This window comes from Oikopleura dioica, chromosome 1 (assembly GCF_907165135.1).
Source record: "Oikopleura dioica chromosome 1, OKI2018_I68_1.0, whole genome shotgun sequence".
Lineage (NCBI taxonomy): Eukaryota > Metazoa > Chordata > Appendicularia > Copelata > Oikopleuridae > Oikopleura > Oikopleura dioica.
In genome coordinates, this window is record NC_137291.1 from 7531435 (window position 1) to 7551399 (window position 19965).

At 41.9% G+C, this 19965-nt stretch overlaps 7 protein-coding genes across 7 annotated transcripts; 6 read left to right on the top strand and 1 right to left on the bottom strand.

Moving 5' to 3' along the window:
* Positions 1-1136: 1136 nt before the first annotated feature.
* LOC145707509 (porphobilinogen deaminase-like) lies at positions 1137-4420 on the top strand. The gene is made up of 8 exons (XM_081785050.1): positions 1137-1370; positions 1448-1879; positions 1932-2626; positions 2854-2964; positions 3006-3153; positions 3271-3569; positions 3621-3871; positions 3913-4420. Exons 3-8 carry the CDS (start codon positions 2555-2557, stop codon positions 4163-4165), a joined length of 1134 nt encoding a protein of 377 aa, XP_081641176.1. The 5' UTR covers positions 1137-1370; positions 1448-1879; positions 1932-2554; the 3' UTR covers positions 4166-4420.
* Positions 4421-4658: 238 nt separating this feature from the next.
* Positions 4659-5812, top strand: LOC145707884 (uncharacterized). Its single transcript, XM_081785472.1, has 3 exons — positions 4659-4773; positions 4854-5078; positions 5281-5812. Exons 1-3 carry the CDS (start codon positions 4743-4745, stop codon positions 5751-5753), a joined length of 729 nt encoding a protein of 242 aa, XP_081641598.1. The 5' UTR covers positions 4659-4742; the 3' UTR covers positions 5754-5812.
* Positions 5813-5831: 19 nt separating this feature from the next.
* LOC145707873 (uncharacterized) lies at positions 5832-6946 on the top strand. The gene is made up of 3 exons (XM_081785461.1): positions 5832-6482; positions 6529-6659; positions 6709-6946. The coding sequence occupies exons 1-3, from the start codon at positions 5832-5834 to the stop codon at positions 6851-6853; spliced, it is 927 nt and encodes a 308-aa protein (XP_081641587.1). The 3' UTR covers positions 6854-6946.
* A 20-nt stretch (positions 6947-6966) lies between these two features.
* Positions 6967-7940, bottom strand: LOC145707892 (uncharacterized). The gene is made up of 4 exons (XM_081785483.1): positions 7724-7940; positions 7413-7661; positions 7283-7368; positions 6967-7200 (listed from the first exon to the last, which is right to left on the bottom strand). Exons 1-4 carry the CDS (start codon positions 7820-7822, stop codon positions 7014-7016), a joined length of 621 nt encoding a protein of 206 aa, XP_081641609.1. The 5' UTR covers positions 7823-7940; the 3' UTR covers positions 6967-7013.
* Positions 7941-8889: 949 nt separating this feature from the next.
* Positions 8890-10687, top strand: LOC145698179 (serine/threonine-protein kinase H1 homolog). The gene is made up of 7 exons (XM_081775383.1): positions 8890-8951; positions 9131-9214; positions 9258-9396; positions 9473-9641; positions 9710-9785; positions 9866-10205; positions 10271-10687. Exons 1-7 carry the CDS (start codon positions 8927-8929, stop codon positions 10500-10502), a joined length of 1065 nt encoding a protein of 354 aa, XP_081631509.1. The 5' UTR covers positions 8890-8926; the 3' UTR covers positions 10503-10687.
* Positions 10688-10697: 10 nt separating this feature from the next.
* Positions 10698-15917, top strand: LOC145711886 (helicase ARIP4-like). Its single transcript, XM_081789574.1, has 12 exons — positions 10698-10908; positions 10953-11094; positions 11332-11569; positions 11614-11808; positions 11855-12011; positions 12102-12325; positions 12373-12602; positions 12646-12765; positions 12813-12987; positions 13239-13491; positions 13644-14029; positions 14270-15917. The coding sequence occupies exons 1-12, from the start codon at positions 10751-10753 to the stop codon at positions 15271-15273; spliced, it is 3282 nt and encodes a 1093-aa protein (XP_081645700.1). The 5' UTR covers positions 10698-10750; the 3' UTR covers positions 15274-15917.
* A 105-nt stretch (positions 15918-16022) lies between these two features.
* On the top strand, positions 16023-19302 carry LOC145711887 (BTB/POZ domain-containing protein 7-like). The gene is made up of 8 exons (XM_081789575.1): positions 16023-16147; positions 16788-16974; positions 17018-17282; positions 17379-17551; positions 17955-18291; positions 18332-18553; positions 18598-19029; positions 19107-19302. Exons 1-7 carry the CDS (start codon positions 16023-16025, stop codon positions 18738-18740), a joined length of 1452 nt encoding a protein of 483 aa, XP_081645701.1. The 3' UTR covers positions 18741-19029; positions 19107-19302.
* The last annotated feature ends 663 nt before the right edge of the window (positions 19303-19965 follow it).

A 19965-nucleotide genomic window follows, 5' to 3' on the forward strand; every position in this document is an offset into this window, starting at 1 on the left:
GCGATAACAAGGAAAGACCTTTTCAAGTAAGACATATTTCAACGAATCTGTTCTATCAAACCTCTAGTGCACAATTTGCCACAAAAAGTACACGCAAAAGTCCTCGCTCAACACGCACATCCGCGCGATTCACAGCACTCTCCCTCTCTCCACTCGCCAAGCTCCCGACCAGTTGCCAGCAGCTTCATCTCATCCAACATCAAGCTCATCCACCTCCCTTAGTCCCTCTTCAATTTCAACTGCCAGTATTTCCGCAGCTCGAGCCGCTCAAGTCGAGCAATCTCTTCAGCAGCACCATCGGGCCTCGCTATCGCACATTCGCTCGCCTCAGCATTCATTCCAGTCCTACTCTCCGACGTCTTCATCTTCTCCAGCCAAAATGCCAGTCGCGACGGTCACTGAAATCGGTGAGCGAGACGAAGAGGGACGAGAACAGACCATGAACCAAAATGATCAGACAGGAGTTAGCAAATTTTATTTAAAAAGGTTTTAAGAGGGAAATTAGTAAATATTATATAATAAAAATCTTGCTCATTCCATCTCAGACAATATTCATCCCTTTTATCTAACACAAACAGCTTGAATTCCTCATTGATGCAGTAATCTACCTTCAGAAGACTCTGTACAGCTATTTTATTCTATTCTCACAATCTACAGTCCTCAAAAAATCTTCTAGTCCTTGTAAAAATAACCTAAACAGACCAAATAAGTGTTTTTTCAAATTCAATGTTTTCCTATTATACCTAAATGATCGTCTTTCTTATTATCTTTTACCACAATTTCACCTCGTTACAGTCTTTTCTACCTGCCATCCTCAGTTTTAACTCCCAATAAATATCTAACCATAAGATTCTCTATCAATTAATTTGAATGAAAAATGCAACTTATGATGATTCCTAACGACTTATTGCCCGTCCTCAGGTAATTTGGAGTACGGAACTGCTTCACAATAAACACTTGTTGTAAAACATTATGTTTAACATTATTGAATAATACCGTAAGCAATTTTACTCGTTGAAGCACTCTAGCGACAGTAAACACCAAGTTTAGCCGGGGAAAATGTGTCAGTAAGAGTAGAGAGATGACAGAAAGAAGAACCACACCTGTACCTTATTTCTTCAGTTTCAATATTCAGAAAAATCTCGAGAAATCAGAAAGCGCGCAAAATTCTTTCGCGGCGGCGATTGGCTGAAGAGGGAAAGCCATTTCGGCGGAAAGGGCGAAATTTGGAACGCGTTGGTGACATTTCGTGGAGAACTGATGACTTTTCGAGCGTTGAGAAGCAGTAGAGTTTATATCAGAAGATTGCTTTCAGAGAAGAATAAAGCCGTAGCGGTTGTGGAAAAAGAAAATAATGAGAAAACACAAAGGTAAGATAGCTTTTTGAGAAATATGCGTGAGTTATTAAGGAAAATTTAAAATAATTTATGTCTATTTATAAATTAAGAAATTTGGAGGACTATCAAGAAGTTCTCAACGAGCTGGAGCTTCAAAGAGCGCTGGAAGAGGCAAAAACTGGAGGGATAATCAAGCGTCCTGAAAACACAGAAATCGCACTCGTCGACACCCAACTCCCAGCTTTTTACTCGCCAGAAACGACGTTCAGAATAATGGGAAGCAAAAAATACGACGAGAAGATCAAAAAACGCGTCATACTCCGCAAGCTTCTGAAATGGACGATTCCGAGTATAAGTTTGCTTTCTTCGCCACTGTGGATCGAAAAATACTTCTGTCTCGTGAACGAACTCTTGGGAAGGTCGATTCTTGGCTCTCTCGTGCTGGAAAACGTCGCAGCTGCTCATTTTCAGCTCGTGGCTGGCGCCGTTTTATCCGCCCCTTTTTTGGCCTTCTTGATAAAACCAAGCGTGGATTTTCCGAGGTAGGAAAGACACTAGCTAGAAGGTCCGAGTTCATTCAGATTTTCCTTTCAGATATTTAATCAGTGGAATTTATGTGACTGCTGATCGCTCGCTTTCAATCAAATGCTACCACGCTCGTGGATTGAGTACAGAGAAAAAGTTCGTCTCCGTCCTCGATTCTAGCGCCGTGATGGCTGATTATTCCGACATAAGCTCGAGCCGTGGCCTTCCACTCATTGTCATCGACGATAATGCAAGCCAAACTCAGAACCCATTGCTGAATTTCTTCCGCAAAAGAAAGTTAAAATCGACGATAAATCGAAATTTCCACCACATCGAAAACTACCTCCTCGCGCCGCCAAAATCCTTCGAAGACATTCGCGAATACCAACTTTCAAAAAATACTTTAGCGCCTTTGGCGGAGAAGCAAATAGAAAATGTCTTCGTTGCGATGAAAAGAAAAGACGGGAGTTTAAATCCGATTCGTTTGGAATTCGCCGATTCTTACTTCAATATTCCGCTTCATCCGAGAATCGACAGTTTGAAAAATCTGCCACTTCTTTATTTCCAACTTTTTTCAATAGAAACGCTCAAAGCGAGCGCGCTAAAAAGAGACCTCGCGAGGAAACATTTATAATTTAAAACAAAAAGTATTTATAAAATTTATTTGAAGAGTGAGAAATCGGCGCTAGAAAATGAAGCTTGTTGCTGGATCTAGAAAGTCGGAGCTGGCGATGCTTCAAACGAACTTTGTGAAGGCTTTACTGGTGAGTGAAATTGGAATTCTTAATCCTTGGGAAAGAGGCCTGGAAATTGAGAAATGTGTTTTTATCTTATGACGGTTATTCTTGATAACGAACGAACTTTTTATTCAATTAGAATGGTCGAAGGAAAGTAAATATTCTGAATAATCCGCGGAAGAAAATAACCCCATTTCCCGTAGTTTTTTTATTTTCAATTTCCTTGTATTTCTCCTTCTGATATTTTCTTTTAGCAAAAGGCCAACCCGGAGCTTGAAATCGACATCGAAGGAATCGTCACCAAAGGAGACAAAGTTTTGGACGTGGCTCTTTCCAAAATCGGAGAAAAAAGTCTTTTTACCAAGGTAAATGATCGGCCCGCTTTAGTCGATAAAAATATCAGTAGGAACTTGAAATCGCGCTGCAAGAAGGAAAGGTTCAATTCTTGGTTCATTCCCTGAAGGATATGCCGACTACGCTGCCCGAAGGAATGGTGTTGTCGACGATTCTTGAGCGAGAATCGCCACTGGATGCGGTGGTGATAAGGAAGGATCTTGCTGATAAAGGAATGGCTTTACAAATTTTTTTCATATTGCAAGTACCGTGGTTCAAATAATTGATTTATCAAAGAAGTTTAATTCTGGCTGCGTATATAATATCGTAAAACTGATACAAAGGAATAAAAAGTCTCGATCAACTGGAGAAAACTGCTCTTATCGGCTCCAGCAGTTTGCGACGCAAGGCGCAACTGAAGCGAAAATATCCCGACTTCAAGATCGAGTCCGTCCGTGGCAACCTCAATACTCGACTGAAAAAGCTTGATAATGTGGATAAGAGCTACGAGAAAGAATATTCGGCGCTGATTCTGGCGAGAGCTGGACTTGAGCGAATGGCAAGGCAGAATGATGCATTTGTTGGGCGATTGTCGGAGACGCTAGAACCGAGTACTTGTCTTTATGCTGTCGGACAGGTTTGCTCAAAGATTGTTAAAACGGATTACTTTACCTTTGAATTTCTTCAGGGAGCCCTGGCTATAGAAACAATGGCTACTGATGAGAAAACGATCGAGCTCTTGAGCAGCCTCTCGCACGAAGAAACAACACTTCGAGTTGTGGCCGAGCGAAGTTTTATGAAAACTCTTAATGGCGGCTGCTCTGCGCCAGTAGCAACAGAATCGAATATCACGAAAGATAATGTGCTGGAACTTACTGGCGGCGTGTTTAGTTTGGATGGAAGCGAAGCGATTGTCAAGACAGAAAGTGTGAATTTGTGGTGTGTTTATGAAACGATACAGATCTCACTACCAAATTTAGCCCGGAAAAGATGGCAAAAGTAGAATATCCATCAGATTTCGTTGGAATCGTACCTTGCAAGATCGAAAAGTCGAAAATGTATTTGGCGATGAAACTCGGCCGTGAGCTCGCAGAGAAGCTCCAAAAAGAAGGCGCGATGAAAATTCTCGAAGAAGCGCGCGAAGCAAACCAAGATCCGGCACCAAATAGTTCACCAAAGAAATCTTGTCCACTTCCTGCCGCCAAAGACTTTGTAAAATCGTTGACCTCATAATTCTTATTTGCCTTATTTATTTAATAAAAGACAGTTGTTGTCGAACTACCTAAACAGAAACATGAAAATTGGCTCAGTGTATATTTGGAACTTTTCCAAGATGTAAATAACTTCCGAGTGTTTATACCGGCAGAATTGAGGGACCGAATATCGGGGAGTCCTCGTTGATTCCAAAAAATCCGATAATTTTCTATTGATACACTTTTATTCTCCTAATTTGTGTTATTTTGACGCATTTGTAAAGAATTGTTTACATTAAAAACTTAGCAATATTCATCAATTGGAACCTGAAGATAAAACGTCCCTTTGACATTGATAAAGTAGCGTGGGGCTCGTTAATCTCGTAATTCAAGATGCATTTGTCTCATCAATCAATAATTTATCGTTGCGAATTTCTCCGAAGCGACGTCAGATTCATTGAACTTGAAGGGTTGATTACTGCCTCGAGACTTGGTGGAGCGCGCGATTGCGCCACCGCCGCGCTTTTAGCGAACCGCGCGGTTAGAAATTTCGTTATACAACTTTTTGGGCTCGTTCAAGAGAGACCCTTTTTCTTTTTTAACTTGAGACTTTCGATATGAAACTCTTCAATGCTCTCCTTGCTTCAGGTAAATATCAGAGAACAGAGAAACAGTCATTTAAACGATTTAACAACGGGTTAAACGAATACTAAACTGAATACCAATAGCTGCGGCAACAGAAGTATCAGATATTCAACGTCGCAAGACCCTCGGTGAACTTCTCAGCCCCGGCGCCATCGAGCAGCTCAATCTCAATCGAAAAGGCATTCTCAACGGTGTTCTCCCAGCTCATCACCTCGAAGCACTTGAAAACCTCTGTAATCCTTGCCGAACCGATGTGCAAATTTCCGACTTCTGGATGTACACTTCTCCACCAAGAGATCTTCTTCAACGTAAGTCAAAAAATGACCATAATTGGGAGATATTTAGACGTGATGTCCCGCGGTGCCCTATTTTACTACGTTCATTCATAGAATCTGACGGCTTTTTCGTAGAAGTGCGCCCGCGGGCATAATCCAAATAGCTCACTTAGAGCCACTTTATTTATCTCTCTTATATCATGATCTTTCGGATTCGTCTTAATCCAATTTTCAGAGGGATCTCAAGAAGCTATCCTGGTCTACTATGAACACATTTGCCACGCTGTAGTGTGCCGTGATCGTAACAGCATGTGTCCACAGTGGGCTGGCGAAGGAAAGTGTCGCGAGGACTGGGCTCAACGAACCTGCTCCCAATCCTGCGGCTGCACTGCCCAGCGAACTTGCAACAGGCTTGATCAATTCACCCCAAGAGTCGACAACACCGCAGTCGTCAATCTGGAGGAAGAAGACGCTGAACACAGCGCCCCAGCAAGCATGCCAATTCACGACGCGATCAAGTATCTTGACCCTACCAGAATTCTTGCCCAGTTCACTTCTGACGTCCGAGCTACTCTTCGCGATCAGATGTGCTTTTTGCCTGATGTGGACTCGAGAATTATTGCTTCCAACGATCTCTTGAAGGTGCTTACAGAAGATCCAGAGATGGCGAAAATTCTCAATGCGCTTTCTCCCAAGACACGGTTCTGAATCAAAATTCATTTCAAACTAAGAACAATCTTGGCACCTCATTTATGTTTTTTGTACTTATATAAAAGGTGAATTGCCATGAACCTATTGAAGCTCCCAATGTACCTCACAGCCATCCCGGAAACAATGAAGGCTACTCTCGCCAACGAAGTCATCTGCGGTGGGTACGTTCGTGAGCCGCGAGCAAGCATGTGCATGGACAAGCCGATCAACCCAGAAACCTTGTTCTGCCGCGCTCGGCTTCCCCGATGGACTTACGATCGAAACACAGGCCTCTGTCGACCAATGGATTACGATGGTTGCTTCCAAACTTCGAATAGATTTTTGACCAAAGAACAGTGCGAAGAAACATGTGAACCTTACATCAAAACCGTCTCGGAAGTCAATCGTCAGAAACTCAACAAATTCATCGGAGCCTTGACGCCGTTGAACCTCCGGGAAAGCATGCTCACTCTCTTCGGCAAAACAGAAGCCGAGGAAACGACCGAAGAACTCGTTGATCAAGCCTGTAATCCTGAAATCGGCGCGATTCGACCAGACTACCGAGATGTTCTTTGCAAGAAACTCACTGAAGTTCTCAAAGAGCCGTCTGAAAAGGCTGAAGCACCGGCGATTCAGGGAACTTGCGAGGCTAAAGCCTCTGAACGAGAATTTTGCACTAAAAAACCAAGCAGAAACTTCAAGAATGCGTGCGAAGAAGCTGGTTGTTGTTGGGATCCTAAGCCAGGGGTAATTTTCTATGAAAATATAGCAGGTCATTTACTGCTTTATTTAGGCTTCTCGACCGCTCTGGAAACACTACTGTTTCAAGAAATCTGTTGCACAAAAGAGCATTGAAGCAAGCGTTGTCGAAAATGACGCAGAACACAGCGCAGCTCCAGATTGCAATGTCCCAACTCAGCGACGGTAAGAGACATTCTTCCTTGATTCCAGCACTCGCAATCGATAATTTCAGATCGTGGTGCACTGCTCGACCAAGCAACTGGGCTAACCCTGAAACGGCCAAAAACTACTGCGAGTCACAAGGCTGCTGCTTCGCTACAAATCCGAAGGGAAAAGTTTACCCAGTCTGGAAGTACTCCTGCTTCTCTGGAAACTAATACTTCCCTTTTTGCCATATTTTCCTTGTACAGCTATCTTCCTCAATTACCTTCAATCTATCTTTTTGATTTGTTTAAAAATAAATCGACAAAAAGCAACAAAAATTCGATTATATTCTGCAGTGAAAAATCGTGTGTGAAAAGTCGAAAAAAATCGATTTTAATCTTTCTTGCTATCTTCTGGCTCTGGATCATCATCGTGTCTCCCTATGTTTTTGTAGAGTTTCAGGAGATATAGGAACCAAAACGGGCATAATATATAAGTGAGGATGACAGCGGATATTTCTGGAAGGAAGAAAGAATAGGAAGACTTCACCCTGCGTACCACTGTCCACTCGCGAGATTGGCTTTTTTGGGTTATTTTTTGCCTTCTTTTTGGTAAATTTCAAGTGTTTATTTACGGCAAATAAGATAATTTAGAACCCCTTCCTAAACTTGTTCAAGTATTCAAGCGGATAGTACAGTGACGCGTAGACAACTGCGTAGCATAACATGTAAATTCCAACGGTTATTATCTGAAAGAACTTTTTTCCTTCAATTTAATTTAACGAAATCGTACGTATTTCAAGGCAATAGCACAATGATCTGCGATTTCCTCAGAACTCGCGTTTCGTCCCCAGCGCCGCATTGCGCTCACAGTGAAGCGTTCAACTTGATTGATCACATCTGTTAGGTTTCCAGTCACAACGAAAAAGTTTTCTCTCTTTTTGCCCTTTTCTTTACCGGGAGAGTTCGCCTTCATGAAAATGATATCTAACTCTTTATCACTGTCGTTCTCTGCCCTCGTTGAATTTGCGATTTCGTCCAGCTTTTTGGTGGCTTTTTAAATCTTTTCAGTACTGTTATTTTTCTGAATTATCAAGCCCGTGCATAAGTTGACATTTCTCGCGTTATTCCATTCAATCCTTGTTGTCTGATCCTCGCATCACTTTCAGCGCTCCTTTCGAACATTGAAAACGATCTCTGCATGGACGGAGCTCTTCGTTGTTGTCCATATGATGGCACTATGACCGGACTATTGACGAAATGTCTTTCGCGTAGAATATCTGCAACAGTTACAAATTATTGCTCTTTGTAAAAAATAGAGCAATATTCTTTAACTGTCCCTGGTAATGTTGGTGCTCGCCCTGGCGTATTTTTTCGTAAAATTTCTGGCTGCTGCTCATCGGGTATATCAGCTGTTATTGATGACTGATCTGAGTTGATTTCTGACATATCGGTTTCTGCTTCTTCTTCGTCTCCTTTTAGACTGCTCAGTCCAGTTACACTGCCCATCAGTTGAAGAAGTGATGATGTGCGGGATTTTATTTCTGGCTCTTGTTCTTCTTTTCTCGCTGATTAGAATTGAAGAATAATATTTACAAATTTTATACTCACGTGTGATGTACTGTGTAGAATCCAGGCCCGCGTCAACAACGTCTGAGTTAGCATCTTCATACTCTGATGATGAATCAAGCCCTGGAATGCTATCATTTTCCATTTTATGTGCTTGAGAATCTCTATTGTTAAAACAGGCGAAAGTAAGCCCTGTGAAAGGAATGATGCTGGTTTGGATAAACATGTTTCCATCTAGAAAAAAATCCATTGCCGGCTGCAAGATCTGGAAAATCATTGTAGATTTACTAAGGAGGAACATCTTGCTATAGAAATTGCGTAAAAGATAGGATCATCTTCTCGCTGCGTTCGAGAATCACATACAAATGTCAATCATGCTCATACCGTAGAACGGTTCGACTATCTATGATCTACCTATGTCGTTCTTGAACGAGGATAAGAAACTGGTGACTTTACCTGGCCAGTCAATTGACTAAAATTTGCCTATTGATAAATTCTGACTCAACGCTCGCCAGACAGAAGATGATCCACTCAGCTCGGTGACCATATTGACCCGTCTTGGTGCCCAATGGGCCGCCGGTATTTTTGCCCGCGGCTCTTTGAAAAGGGCTTTCACAGTCGAGAGGACTTGAAAATTTTCATCCAAGAACGTTCAATTTACAAGATTGTATTGTTTTCTAAAAGCTAACCCTTTAAATATTTAGAATGAGTCGATTTTGACAAGTTGGACGAGTGAAAATGGGGTGCAAGCCGACAAAGAATGGTTAGTTAAAATAGTTAAATTGAAATTGGTATAATAAGTAAAATTCTATAAAAGACGTATTCTTTGGTAGAAAATACTGGGATTACGATTTTGAGAATTCAGAAATGCGATTTTACTATAACGAAATCGCGCATTATCGATTTGAGATACGAGAAATCGATACTAAAGCGCAAATTTAGGAAACTCACTGGATAAGCCTCATGATCAGCCGAAAATAACCACGAAAGTCGACCCGAGAATCCTGCAAAAATATGAAATTCAAGGTTCGCCCAGCTTTTTACGTCAATTTCAATCTGGTTAATTTAGCGTTAATTGGAACTGGCGGCTTTTCAAAAGTCGTCAGGGTTCAGCATCGAGCGACTGGCCAGCGTTATGCAATCAAAATGGTTGAAACGCTGAATAAGGATGGACAGGAGACTTGCGAAAGAGAGCTTCAAGTTTTGAGGTAAATGACGGAAAAGCTAATAACTCACATAATGGAATATTCTAATCATTTCGTCACTTATAATTATTTCTTGAAGGCGCACGAAGCATCAAAATATTATCCAGTTGATCGAAGTGTACGAAGGATCAGACAAACGAATTTACATGGTGCTAGAGCTGGCGTCTGGGAAAGAGCTCTTCGAACGAATAATTTCGGAATCTTTCGACGAAAAAGAAGCCGTTAGAAATATCAAAATGATTCTTCAGGTAAATTTCCAGTCTTAGTAAAGCCAAATCTCTTTATAAAAAGATATTCGCCGTAATATAATATTCAGGGATTGGCATATCTTCACAACTTGGGAATTGCGCATCGAGACTTGAAGCCTGAGAATCTTCTTTACTCACATGAAGGTAAGGTTTATTTCAAGTAGAGAAGGAGACAGTCAGTTGATGAATTTCCTCCAAGAAATGTGTATATTTTTGCAATTTAGGTCGCGACGCGCGTCTTTTAATCACCGATTTTGGCTTCGCCGGTCGACGAACAACTGGTGGTTCCGAATTCACGATGAAAACAGCCTGTGGAACGGCGGAATATGTCGCGCCAGAGGTTCTTCTTTCGATTCCCTACACCGTCGGCGTCGATTTATGGGCATTGGGCGTCATCACATTCATTCTTCTCTGCGGCCGGATGCCTTTCGATCATGATAACAAAATGGATCTTTATAAGAAGATTTTGAAGGCTGAGTATTGCATGGAAGGAGAAGAATGGGAAAGCGTCTCACAAAATGGAAAGTTGTTCATTTCCTCCTTGCTCGAGTTGGACCCAAAAAAGTAAGCGAGAATCATGTTTTACATGGCTGCATCGACGGAATCGTCTTGATAACATCAAATCCTAGACGGCTAAAAGCATCAGATGCATTGAATCATGCCTGGATCATCGAGCAAAAAGCCAATTTCATCAAACGAACGGCCAACGCCAAAAGCATACGACGTACTGGAAGCGGCAAAAGCAACGAATCTTCCAAACATTCCAATGAATCAAAATCGCTCACAAGTCAGAATCGCCGAGTTCGTGCCAAGGAACTCGACGAGCTGCTCATGTACTATCGATACGGAGATAAAGAATGACTAATTCTATTTCAAAAATCTCCATTTTCCACTGTACGATTTTTCTATTAATTTTTAAATTATCAGTTTCAAAACTTAAAACTTCATGTGCCTTAAAATCTTCATTCAATTCAATGCCGTTACTTTCTTTTGCTTTCCTTCCTTTTTTTTCTTCATTGAAATACCAGTAGTTCCATGATTTAATATCTCAATCAAACTCGAATTTCGACCCTTTCAGAATGAACCTCAATAATACAGGAATCTCCTAAATGGATGATCAAAAAGACAACAAATCGGAGGGCAATAAAATGGCCGATGAAACTCCAAAACCTAGACCAAATGCCTCACTTCTAGCTGGCCTTATCAGCCAAGCTTTTGATCCTTCCTTCATTGGTCTCAAGAGGCCTATCGAAAATTCTGATTCTGGGTAATAAAACTCTCCATTTTTCATCTATCTAAAAATGCAAATAGAACCGATGAAGAAGGGGCAGCAACTCAAGAGAAGCCAGAAAATGGCTCCTCGAAAACGAAAAAGCGCAAGAAAAAAGACAAAGATCTTCGAAAGAACATTCGAAAAATCAAAGACGACCTTGAGTTGGACAAAGAAACACAAGTAAGCGCAAACAATATAAAAAGGAAAAATACGTCAGATTCCACCAGTCCGACTCATCCTAGCGCTCTTCCATTTCCTTTCCTTTTCTATAATAATTTGATTAGTGTTGAAGCGTTTTATTGTCATGATTTTCAAAAGTAAAAAAGAAAAATGCCCGTGACTCTGAAGAGAAAAATGGACTTTGACTTGAAATTTGACGATTCTGAGGATGATTCTTTCATTAATTTTTTCCTCCAGGATGCGCGAAAAGAAGAGCAAGAGCGTCTCGAGCGTCTTCGGATGCGCAACTTTGTCGATCTATCAAGTGATGGAGCGGATCACGTCAAAAAGGCAAAGCCGGTTGATGACGATTCCGACGATGATATCATCTGCATGGGTGAGGTCACGGAAGCGGCCGAGGAGGAGGATACTGCCAATTCTGGCATGCATACTAATGACGACCAGAATAAGCCTGATCAATATGGCCGGGTCCTTGGTAATAATCATCTTTGTCGTAAATTCATCGGAAATCTTATATAGTGAATGTAAATCATCCTCAAGACGAGGAAGGAGTCTACCTTGCAACGCAGATTCAGGACAAAATCAAACCCCATCAAATCGGCGGTATAAGATTCATGTACGACAACACAATCGAATCTTTGAAAAGATGCAGGAGTTCTGCAGGCTTTGGCTGCGTGCTTGCTCATGCGATGGGATTAGGAAAAACGCTTCAAGGTAAAATCAGCTGTAATGAAAATTCAAATTGCTGAATTCAATTTAGTAATCTCCTTTGCTGATGTATTTCTCCGTCACTCGGGGCATAAATACGTGATGATTATCGTGCCAGTGAACACTATTCAAAATTGGAAATCCGAATTCGCTACTTGGCTGCCTGAAAGACCTGCTTCTTCACCCCCTGATCCGAAAATTTCCTACAGGTAGAGCCGATTCTTCATAATAAAAAATTAGCTAGAGAAAGTTTTCTATGGAAATTTTGATTCTTTTATTTCCTGAAATTCTTCTTTCAGAACAAGCCCAGTTTATTGCGTGGATGAACGGTGCAATTCTACTGACGCTCGACTATCATTAATAAAAGGCTGGAGATCGACAGGAGGATGCTTGATCGTCGGCTATGAAACATTTCGAATACTCGTTACGCCCAAAAAGGTGAAGAAAAACTCCCCCGCTCCGGATCAGCATCACGTTATGATGCTACAGGAATGTCAGAATCATCTTCTCGACCCTGGTGCAGGTAAAAGCAAAATTATGTCACCAAAGACGAACCTTCTTTTTATAAAGATCTTGTAATTTGCGACGAAGGACACAGAATCAAAAACGAAAAGGCAGAATTGTCGAAAGCTCTTTCGAAGATTCGTACAAAACGGCGAGTCATTCTGACTGGAACGCCGCTGCAAAATAACCTAATCGAGTACTGGACAATGGTCGATTTTGTTAGGCCTAGGCTGCTCGGTTCAAAGAACGAATTTCAGAACATGTTCGTTGCACCTATTACCAACGGTCAAGCAAAGGTACCCTTTTTCCTCCGAAGCAACAGATAAAAAACTTCTGTAGAACGCGACACCAGATGATCGGAGACAGATGAAATATCGCAGTCATGTTCTTCACGAGCTTCTCAAGGGTTGTGTTCAGCGCCGGTCGCATGCTGTTCTTTGTCATGATCTTCCTGCAAAGGTTTTATTTGGTCGCCTTTTTGAACGTTTATTGAATAATTATCGTAGAACGAATACATTCTGATGGTTCGCCTGAGCCAGCAGCAGATTCCGTACTATCAAAAATTCACGCAGTTGAAGAACGACGACAACGAAGAAGGGTCGATGAATGCTGTTGTCGCTCACGCAACTTGCTCGAAGATTTGGAATCACCCGGATCTGCTGTATCGAACCGCTGTCCAAGGTGTGTATTCGAAATTAAGGCAGGCTTAACTCTGAGTTGCGCCACTTAGTTTCGATTTTTGCTTGAGATGGCACTGACAAGGCAGTGGCACCGTCTCTTAGATCAATGACTTTGAGGATTTGAACTTGTGGTGACTATGCTTCATGGTGTGCTTCAAGCTGAGATGGATTTAACTGCCTTTCGTACCAACGGAATTCATTCATGTTATCAAATAAAAAGGGAATTTCCGCAAGCGTAAATGAACATTTTAGGAGATGACTCTGACGCACGTGAGCTTGATGACGAGTTTGACCATTTCGATGCTGGCCTCATTAAGCCCAAAGGAAAGCCAAAGAACAAGAAGGAGCTGAAAGCGTCCGTGGAATGGGCCCGCAAGAGCGGAATCCGGGAAGATTACAGCCCTGGCCACCCAGAAGCTGGATTCAAGGTTCCCCTTCTCCTCAACATTTTGCGCAAGTCAGCGCTCAAAGGGGAAAAACTTATCTGTTTCTCTCAAAGGAAGGGGCTCGGAAAATTTCTTAAAGATATCTATCTTTACTTAGCCATCTGTGTTTTGAATTCCGAAAGAGTAAATATACATCTTCCGTTACATCGTTAGTTATAATACTGAAGTTCATCATCCCATAGAGAAATAACTTACTCTGAGCCCTATACAGCCTGGGCACACTAGATCTGCTAGGAGATTTCATCACAGCAGACCCTACACTTCCGCTGATGCCAGGTGAGCTCAACTGGGCCGGCCGTATTATGCGGATAGATGGCTCCTGTGGCTCAATGGAAAGGGAGAAGATTATAAAAAAATTCACCGATTTTCCTTTGCCGTCAATTTTGCTTATTTCGACGCGCGCCGGCTGCGTTGGAATCAATGTGACAGCTGCGACCAGAGTGGTAATGTTTGACGTCTCTTGGAATCCTGTTCATGATGCACAAGCTGTTTGTCGCATTTACAGAATCGGCCAGGAGAAAGCTTGCTTCATTTACAGGCTGGTCGCCGATGGCTGTATGGAGAGGGCGATTTACGAGCGCCAGGTTGCCAAGGGACGTTTTTGGATTAATTCTATTAATTTATTCAGGATAACATTTGCTTTTTTGGTTATTAGCGACTAGACTGTTTTTTATAACATAAATTTCGTATAGTAATGAAGGTCTTTTTATCATTTTACATCCGGTAGGTTTTTCAAGGAACACATAGAAACATGCTAATTTTATCTTGATTATCATACATGAAGCGTCATGAGTCCACTGAAAATAGACAAAGAAATGTTGCTATATAGCATTTAAGATTCTCCCGATTTAAAAATTCGTATGATACATTCCATTAAACTCAAAAAGACCTCTTTATCGCGCCGAATCGTTGACGAAAAGAACATCGACCGATTACGAGTGGATTGTAATCGCGCTCTATTAATTTTCCAAGACCAGTCTAACTTTCCTCCGCCCTTGCCGATGACCGCGGAAGAGGCCGGCGACTCAGTGATCGAAGAAGTTTCGCGAGAATGCGGCAAGTATCTTTCCCACACGCCGATTAAAATGGAAAGCCTGATTGTTGAAAGCAAGCAGCAACTAACTGCTAGCGAGAAACGTATCGCTAAACGTCAGTACGAAAGCGAGAAGAACACTAACGGGGGCTACGCATGTGGCCGTGGACGACCGCGAATGGAGCATCGCCCTATCGCGCATGTTCGACCGTTCCAATCTGGAAACTCTCCTCACGGTCATTCGAATATGCCTCCTGGAATGGGATCTCATCATCACAGCACCGCAGGCATTCCATCTTGGAGACACGCTGCTATGAACTTAGCGCGTCAAGGCACTCCGCCTTTCAATCATCAGAACAGTCCGAGCTCTTTAATCGGCGGCCTTCCTTTTGGCTCCAATCCTCTTCTCTCGCCTCGTCATTCAAGCTCTCCGGGATGCGACGGATCTTCGATACAATCCATGTCTCGCGAAACCGTTTCCTTCGGTCCTTCGATTCCTAATGAAGAGCAAAACTTCCTCAACGATTTCCCAGTTCGCGGAAGCTCTTCGTCGCAAAACGGATCGTCCTCAAATGCAGTAATTCCCCCTCCATCTGACCCCCTCCCGTTCCCCAGCTTGCTGGGCAATAACTTCAACCAGCCGAGACTAGACAACGTCTCCAGCATCATGCAGTTTCTCAAGGATGGCTACAGTAGCTCCGCTGCGCTAGACTTGCAGCGTCATCGTGAACGAACGAGTTTGAACTTGTCGAGCATCATTCCTCAAGCTCCACCGGGCGGCACCATCGACATCATCGATTCCGATTAGCTTCTAAGTTTATTCAAAATTCGTCATTTATCCAGAGAGTTCATTCCATCATCAAAATGACCTTTTTTATATTCCACAATTTCTTCTGCTTTTCTTTCATGATTTTCAGCTTCTTTGAGCGAAAGAATAACTGCACTTTAATTTCGTATTCAGAATTGAATCTCGCTTTCAACTTTTAACTTTAGCTTTAAACTCCATGATACCACTGAAAAAATATCTGTAGTTCAATGTATTTCTACTTTCGTTATATATTTCTTGTTTATTTTGCATCTTTCTCGCCCTTTTTTTCGTTTGTCTTTTTTCATAAATCGACCTCATCAGTGTTTTCTGCTGTGCAATCCGTTTTGATGTAATTTTCTTTCTCTATCCGTTTATCCATGTTTACCGATATTACCTTTCAATTATTCTAACTCCCAAAAACAACCACTGATGATTTTTGTTCTCCTGAAAAGTCCAATTAAGGTGTAAATACAAAGCACAAATGTGATCAATACTTATTGCCGACCTACTCTTTAAAAAATAACTGAATAGTACAAAAATTCTAAGTTGTAAATAATTGTCTGAAAAACTCCCCGCAAAGCTTCTCCTATCCTATCAAACATGTCCTGAAATAAAGTATACAAAATTCCTTACAAGGATATCTATGGCACTACCAATTCTTATGTAAAAATATAGATAGGCGAAAACTATTTCAAAGTGATTATTTTAGGAGCACTGTTTGGAAAATCGAAACTCGGAAAGCGCAAAAAATGGTGAAAACTCGTAATCGACCTGAGAGTCGATCGAAACGCGAAAAAGTTTCTGAACGCGTTACGGATATTATTGCTACCACGAGGAAATGGCTCTTTCCAGATGGTGTCTCCCTCAAGGAAGGGTTTTTTTACTTAAAAACATCTTGAAATCTAATCACTTATTCCAGCTTTTGCTTATTTTAGGACGAAGGGACGTTCATAAATGATTCGACTTGTGGTTTTTTATCTTCTTACTTTTCGCTAGAGTTTCCATCACAAGCTACTACCTATATCCTTTTCCACAAGTTACCGTTAACTTTCGTAACCCTCGCCGAAGCACATCCGAGATGTTGCCCACCGTCTTCCCCGCGAACGCCAAAAACACTTTATCGACAAATTCTCGTCAATGGAGCGCTTGAGGAGCTTTTGCACCTTGGCTGATAACGCTCGAGCAACAAGTTCAACCATCAACGAAGATATTTTAAAACTGGTCGTTGAAGAAAACGGAGAAATTGAGTTATCTCCACATGTGTTGTTCATCCTTCATCAGCGGCTCCCTAGCTTGAGAAATAGAATCTCTCAAATTAAAAGAGAAAGGAAAGCGTTTCATGGTGAACTTTTATGCAAAATAGCTGATTCTTTGAGGCATTGATAAAATTTGAAAAAATATGATTTTCAATATTTTGAAATTGCTTCTGATTCCTAGTCTACGAAACGTTGAAATCATTGACGTAATCATATATATCTAAATGATGAATAAATATATTAAAAACGCAAATAAAGAAATTACGATTGTCTTGATTCTATTTTGAAATTTCCAGAAAACTGCGGTGCTGATCTCCAAAATGAATACTGGAAGCTCCTTCTGACAGGGAAATGCAAGTCGAAGCAGTGGAAAGAGGAGGTGGAGAATCTGATGAGAAAAGCTGCTCATTTGCAAATACCGAACGGGTTCAAAACTGACACGAAGGTAGATTCTCTTCTGAAATTCAATAATTGAATCGTTTGGATAGATTCTCTTCGAAACTGGCAAGTCTTATGATGCGATTGTGATTCCCTCCGACGCGGTTGGAACGATGGTGATTCCGCTGTCAATCCATCCGGACGAGATTGAGACGCTTTCGACGATTTCCTACAGAAAAAATGTCCACAGGCTCATTTTGAGTTCGCGCTCCCCCTTCTTCCGAAAACTGTTCGACAGGAGGACAGATTGTCCTCTTGGCCACATTTCCTTGGTCGTCCTTGACTCTAGCATCATTCCTAGCCATCTTCTCAAGAGTACGTTGCGTCAAAAATTCCCAAGTGAAAAGATGTTTTTCTGAATAAATTTTTTTCATAACTAATTCAAGCAGACGTAATAAATTATCTTCTTAGTCGTCCTTTCGTTCTTCTACACGAGTGAACTTCCGTCCTTGGACATGGAATCGTCTCAGAAATCATGCGACCTTGCGTCTGACACTGAACTGACAGACTTGCCAATTTCCATCCGAAGAGCAGTTGCTTTGTTCGGGGTGGGCAAGATTCTTCAGATGACGTCGCTCATTCAGGTATCAAGCAAGGAAACCATAAGTAAATCTTGTCAAGGATTATATGGGGTTTTTAATTCGAGTGTTGCGCCATCTGAACATTGATGATTTTCAAGACTATCGTTCGACTGAAGCCAGTTGATGACAACTTTGAATTCCTCGTAACTGAGTTCACTCGTGTTTTTCCAATCTCGATCTACACGATCAAGTGTTACCCAAATGGGTACACCCATAAAAGACATCTTAAAAGAGTAAATACTCTTAATTAAACTGGGGTGTAAGTCTCCCAACTCCGCGGGCAGGCGTCTCAGAGACACACCCTTATACCTCCAAAATTCTTTTTCAAAATCATCGATAATCTGTCGGAGCGTGGAAACTGAGTCATTCTTTTCAATCATCCACAGAAGTATTAAAATTCCTTCAGGCAGCTGAAGACAAAATTGCTCACGAGCTGTCTTATAATACCGTTCTTCCCATCCTTCAATGGGCAGAGCGTGACCATGGCAGCTCCTTCGTTTCCCGCAAATGCCTCGCCTTCATCAGGGAGAACTTCCACCACCTCTCTCAAACGGGCATTTTGACCGGGTTGACGACAGAAGAGATGATAAAGCTGCTCCAAGATGATTATCTTCAAGCGCATGAGTTGGACGTTCTTCGCGCCGCGCTCAGATGGGCGGAAAACACTGCCCGGGAGAAGGAACCGGATATCATCAAAAAGAGAAAAAAGGAACCCTCCAACGATCTGATCAGAAATGCTCTTGGTATGATCAAAGACACTTCATACATTGTAAACGATTTCAGCGCCTCTCCTTCCTTACATCCGCCTGGAGTACATCCTTCCCGCAAACTGCCCCGATCTAGCAAAGGTCTTCCAGAGCGGCCTCATCCGAAATCCTCCCACTTCTATAGACGGATCTACAACGATCGGTCGAGGATGGGACTATGGCGACTCCCGCTCCCCTCGATTTTACAAACCTTTTGTTGAAATTTTCCTGGAGCTGAACTCAAATGAATGGTCAGAAGGTATTTTTCTTTTTGTTGATTTTGCCTTGGAAATTCCGTTTTAGAATCATGCCATGGGATTGAAACTGTGCCCCGAGCGAGTGCTGTGGGTCTAGATACTCCTGAGATCATTCAGAATTGCGTAGGAAAGGAATTGAATTTTAGCATAAAATCAAGCCGTTTTAAACGGAATCTGATGTCTTTTTGAGGTATCAATAAGCCCGACAGGCTTGGAAAATACAGTATAATTGTGATATAAGGATCACACAATAATTCCGCAAAAAGTTGACGAGATTCTCGAGCAGAATCTAATCCTCCCTTCCGAAACAGTTTGCTGCCAAGTGTTGAAAAGGCTCCACTCGCTTCAGCAAAAACACCAGCCGATTATACCGCGCCACATGCATTTCCTTCGACTCACTGCTCTAAGAGAGCATTCTCTGCCTGATGGACTCATCGCCGTCCTCCGCGATCCTTACCAGTATTTTCCAGGCTCAAAGGTAAGTGACCATTAAATCTATGAAGCCTTGGAAACATAGAAGAGTACCTTGAAACATTGTTGCATTGAAACTTTCAGAACATAAAACACCACTACGCCCTCGTCCAGCGATACCGCTACTACAAAAAACTCAACGACAACGCTTCATCCTCCGCGGCCTCACCTCCAACTGCTTCCGCTTCAAACCGCCCCTTTCACCCCCAACCTGATCTTCTTGGAAGCCCATCGAGAACGAATTCGTTAACATCTGCTCCTTCGCGATCACCACAAAAACCTTCAGGAAATTTTTTCACTCTTATTCAGGAATCTATCATTTTTAGAGTTTCAAAGTAATATATGAATTTAAATTCAAGGAAGTTCCGTCGAGTCAATATCGGAAATGTATTTGCCTAGGTGTTTTTTAATATTTATTTACAAATGTGCTTTTTGTCGCATTTCCTTTTTTCTCCGTTATATCGGATAATTTATGCCGCGATAACCTTTTTTGGAAATATGAATTAGGTCAACTGTCGCGCAACAGTCCTTCAACCATTCTAGCCATTTCGATATGTTGAAATACACAAAAAGCATCCACTCTCGTCAGGCTTATGCAATCGCCAGTAAGGAAGATCCGACAAAACTTCAGAAGTTTGACGGCGACGACTCCTGATAGAAATCAAAACAACCACAGCTGCGTCATCGACTACATTCCCTCATTGTCAGTATTAAATCTGTCTACTCGACGGTAAAGTTGCTCTTTTAGAAATAAAGGCGCAAAAGCCAAACCCACCCTCCCTTCCGGCTCAATGACTCTGCCTGACATCGCCACGACGTCGAGAGGAATCGAAAATTTAACTTACCGCACGAGCTCTTCTAATTCCTCGACGGAATAAAAATATCGTTCAAAATAATTTCAACCCGCTCCTTATGATTCCAACTTTCTCTATTCTCTTTATTC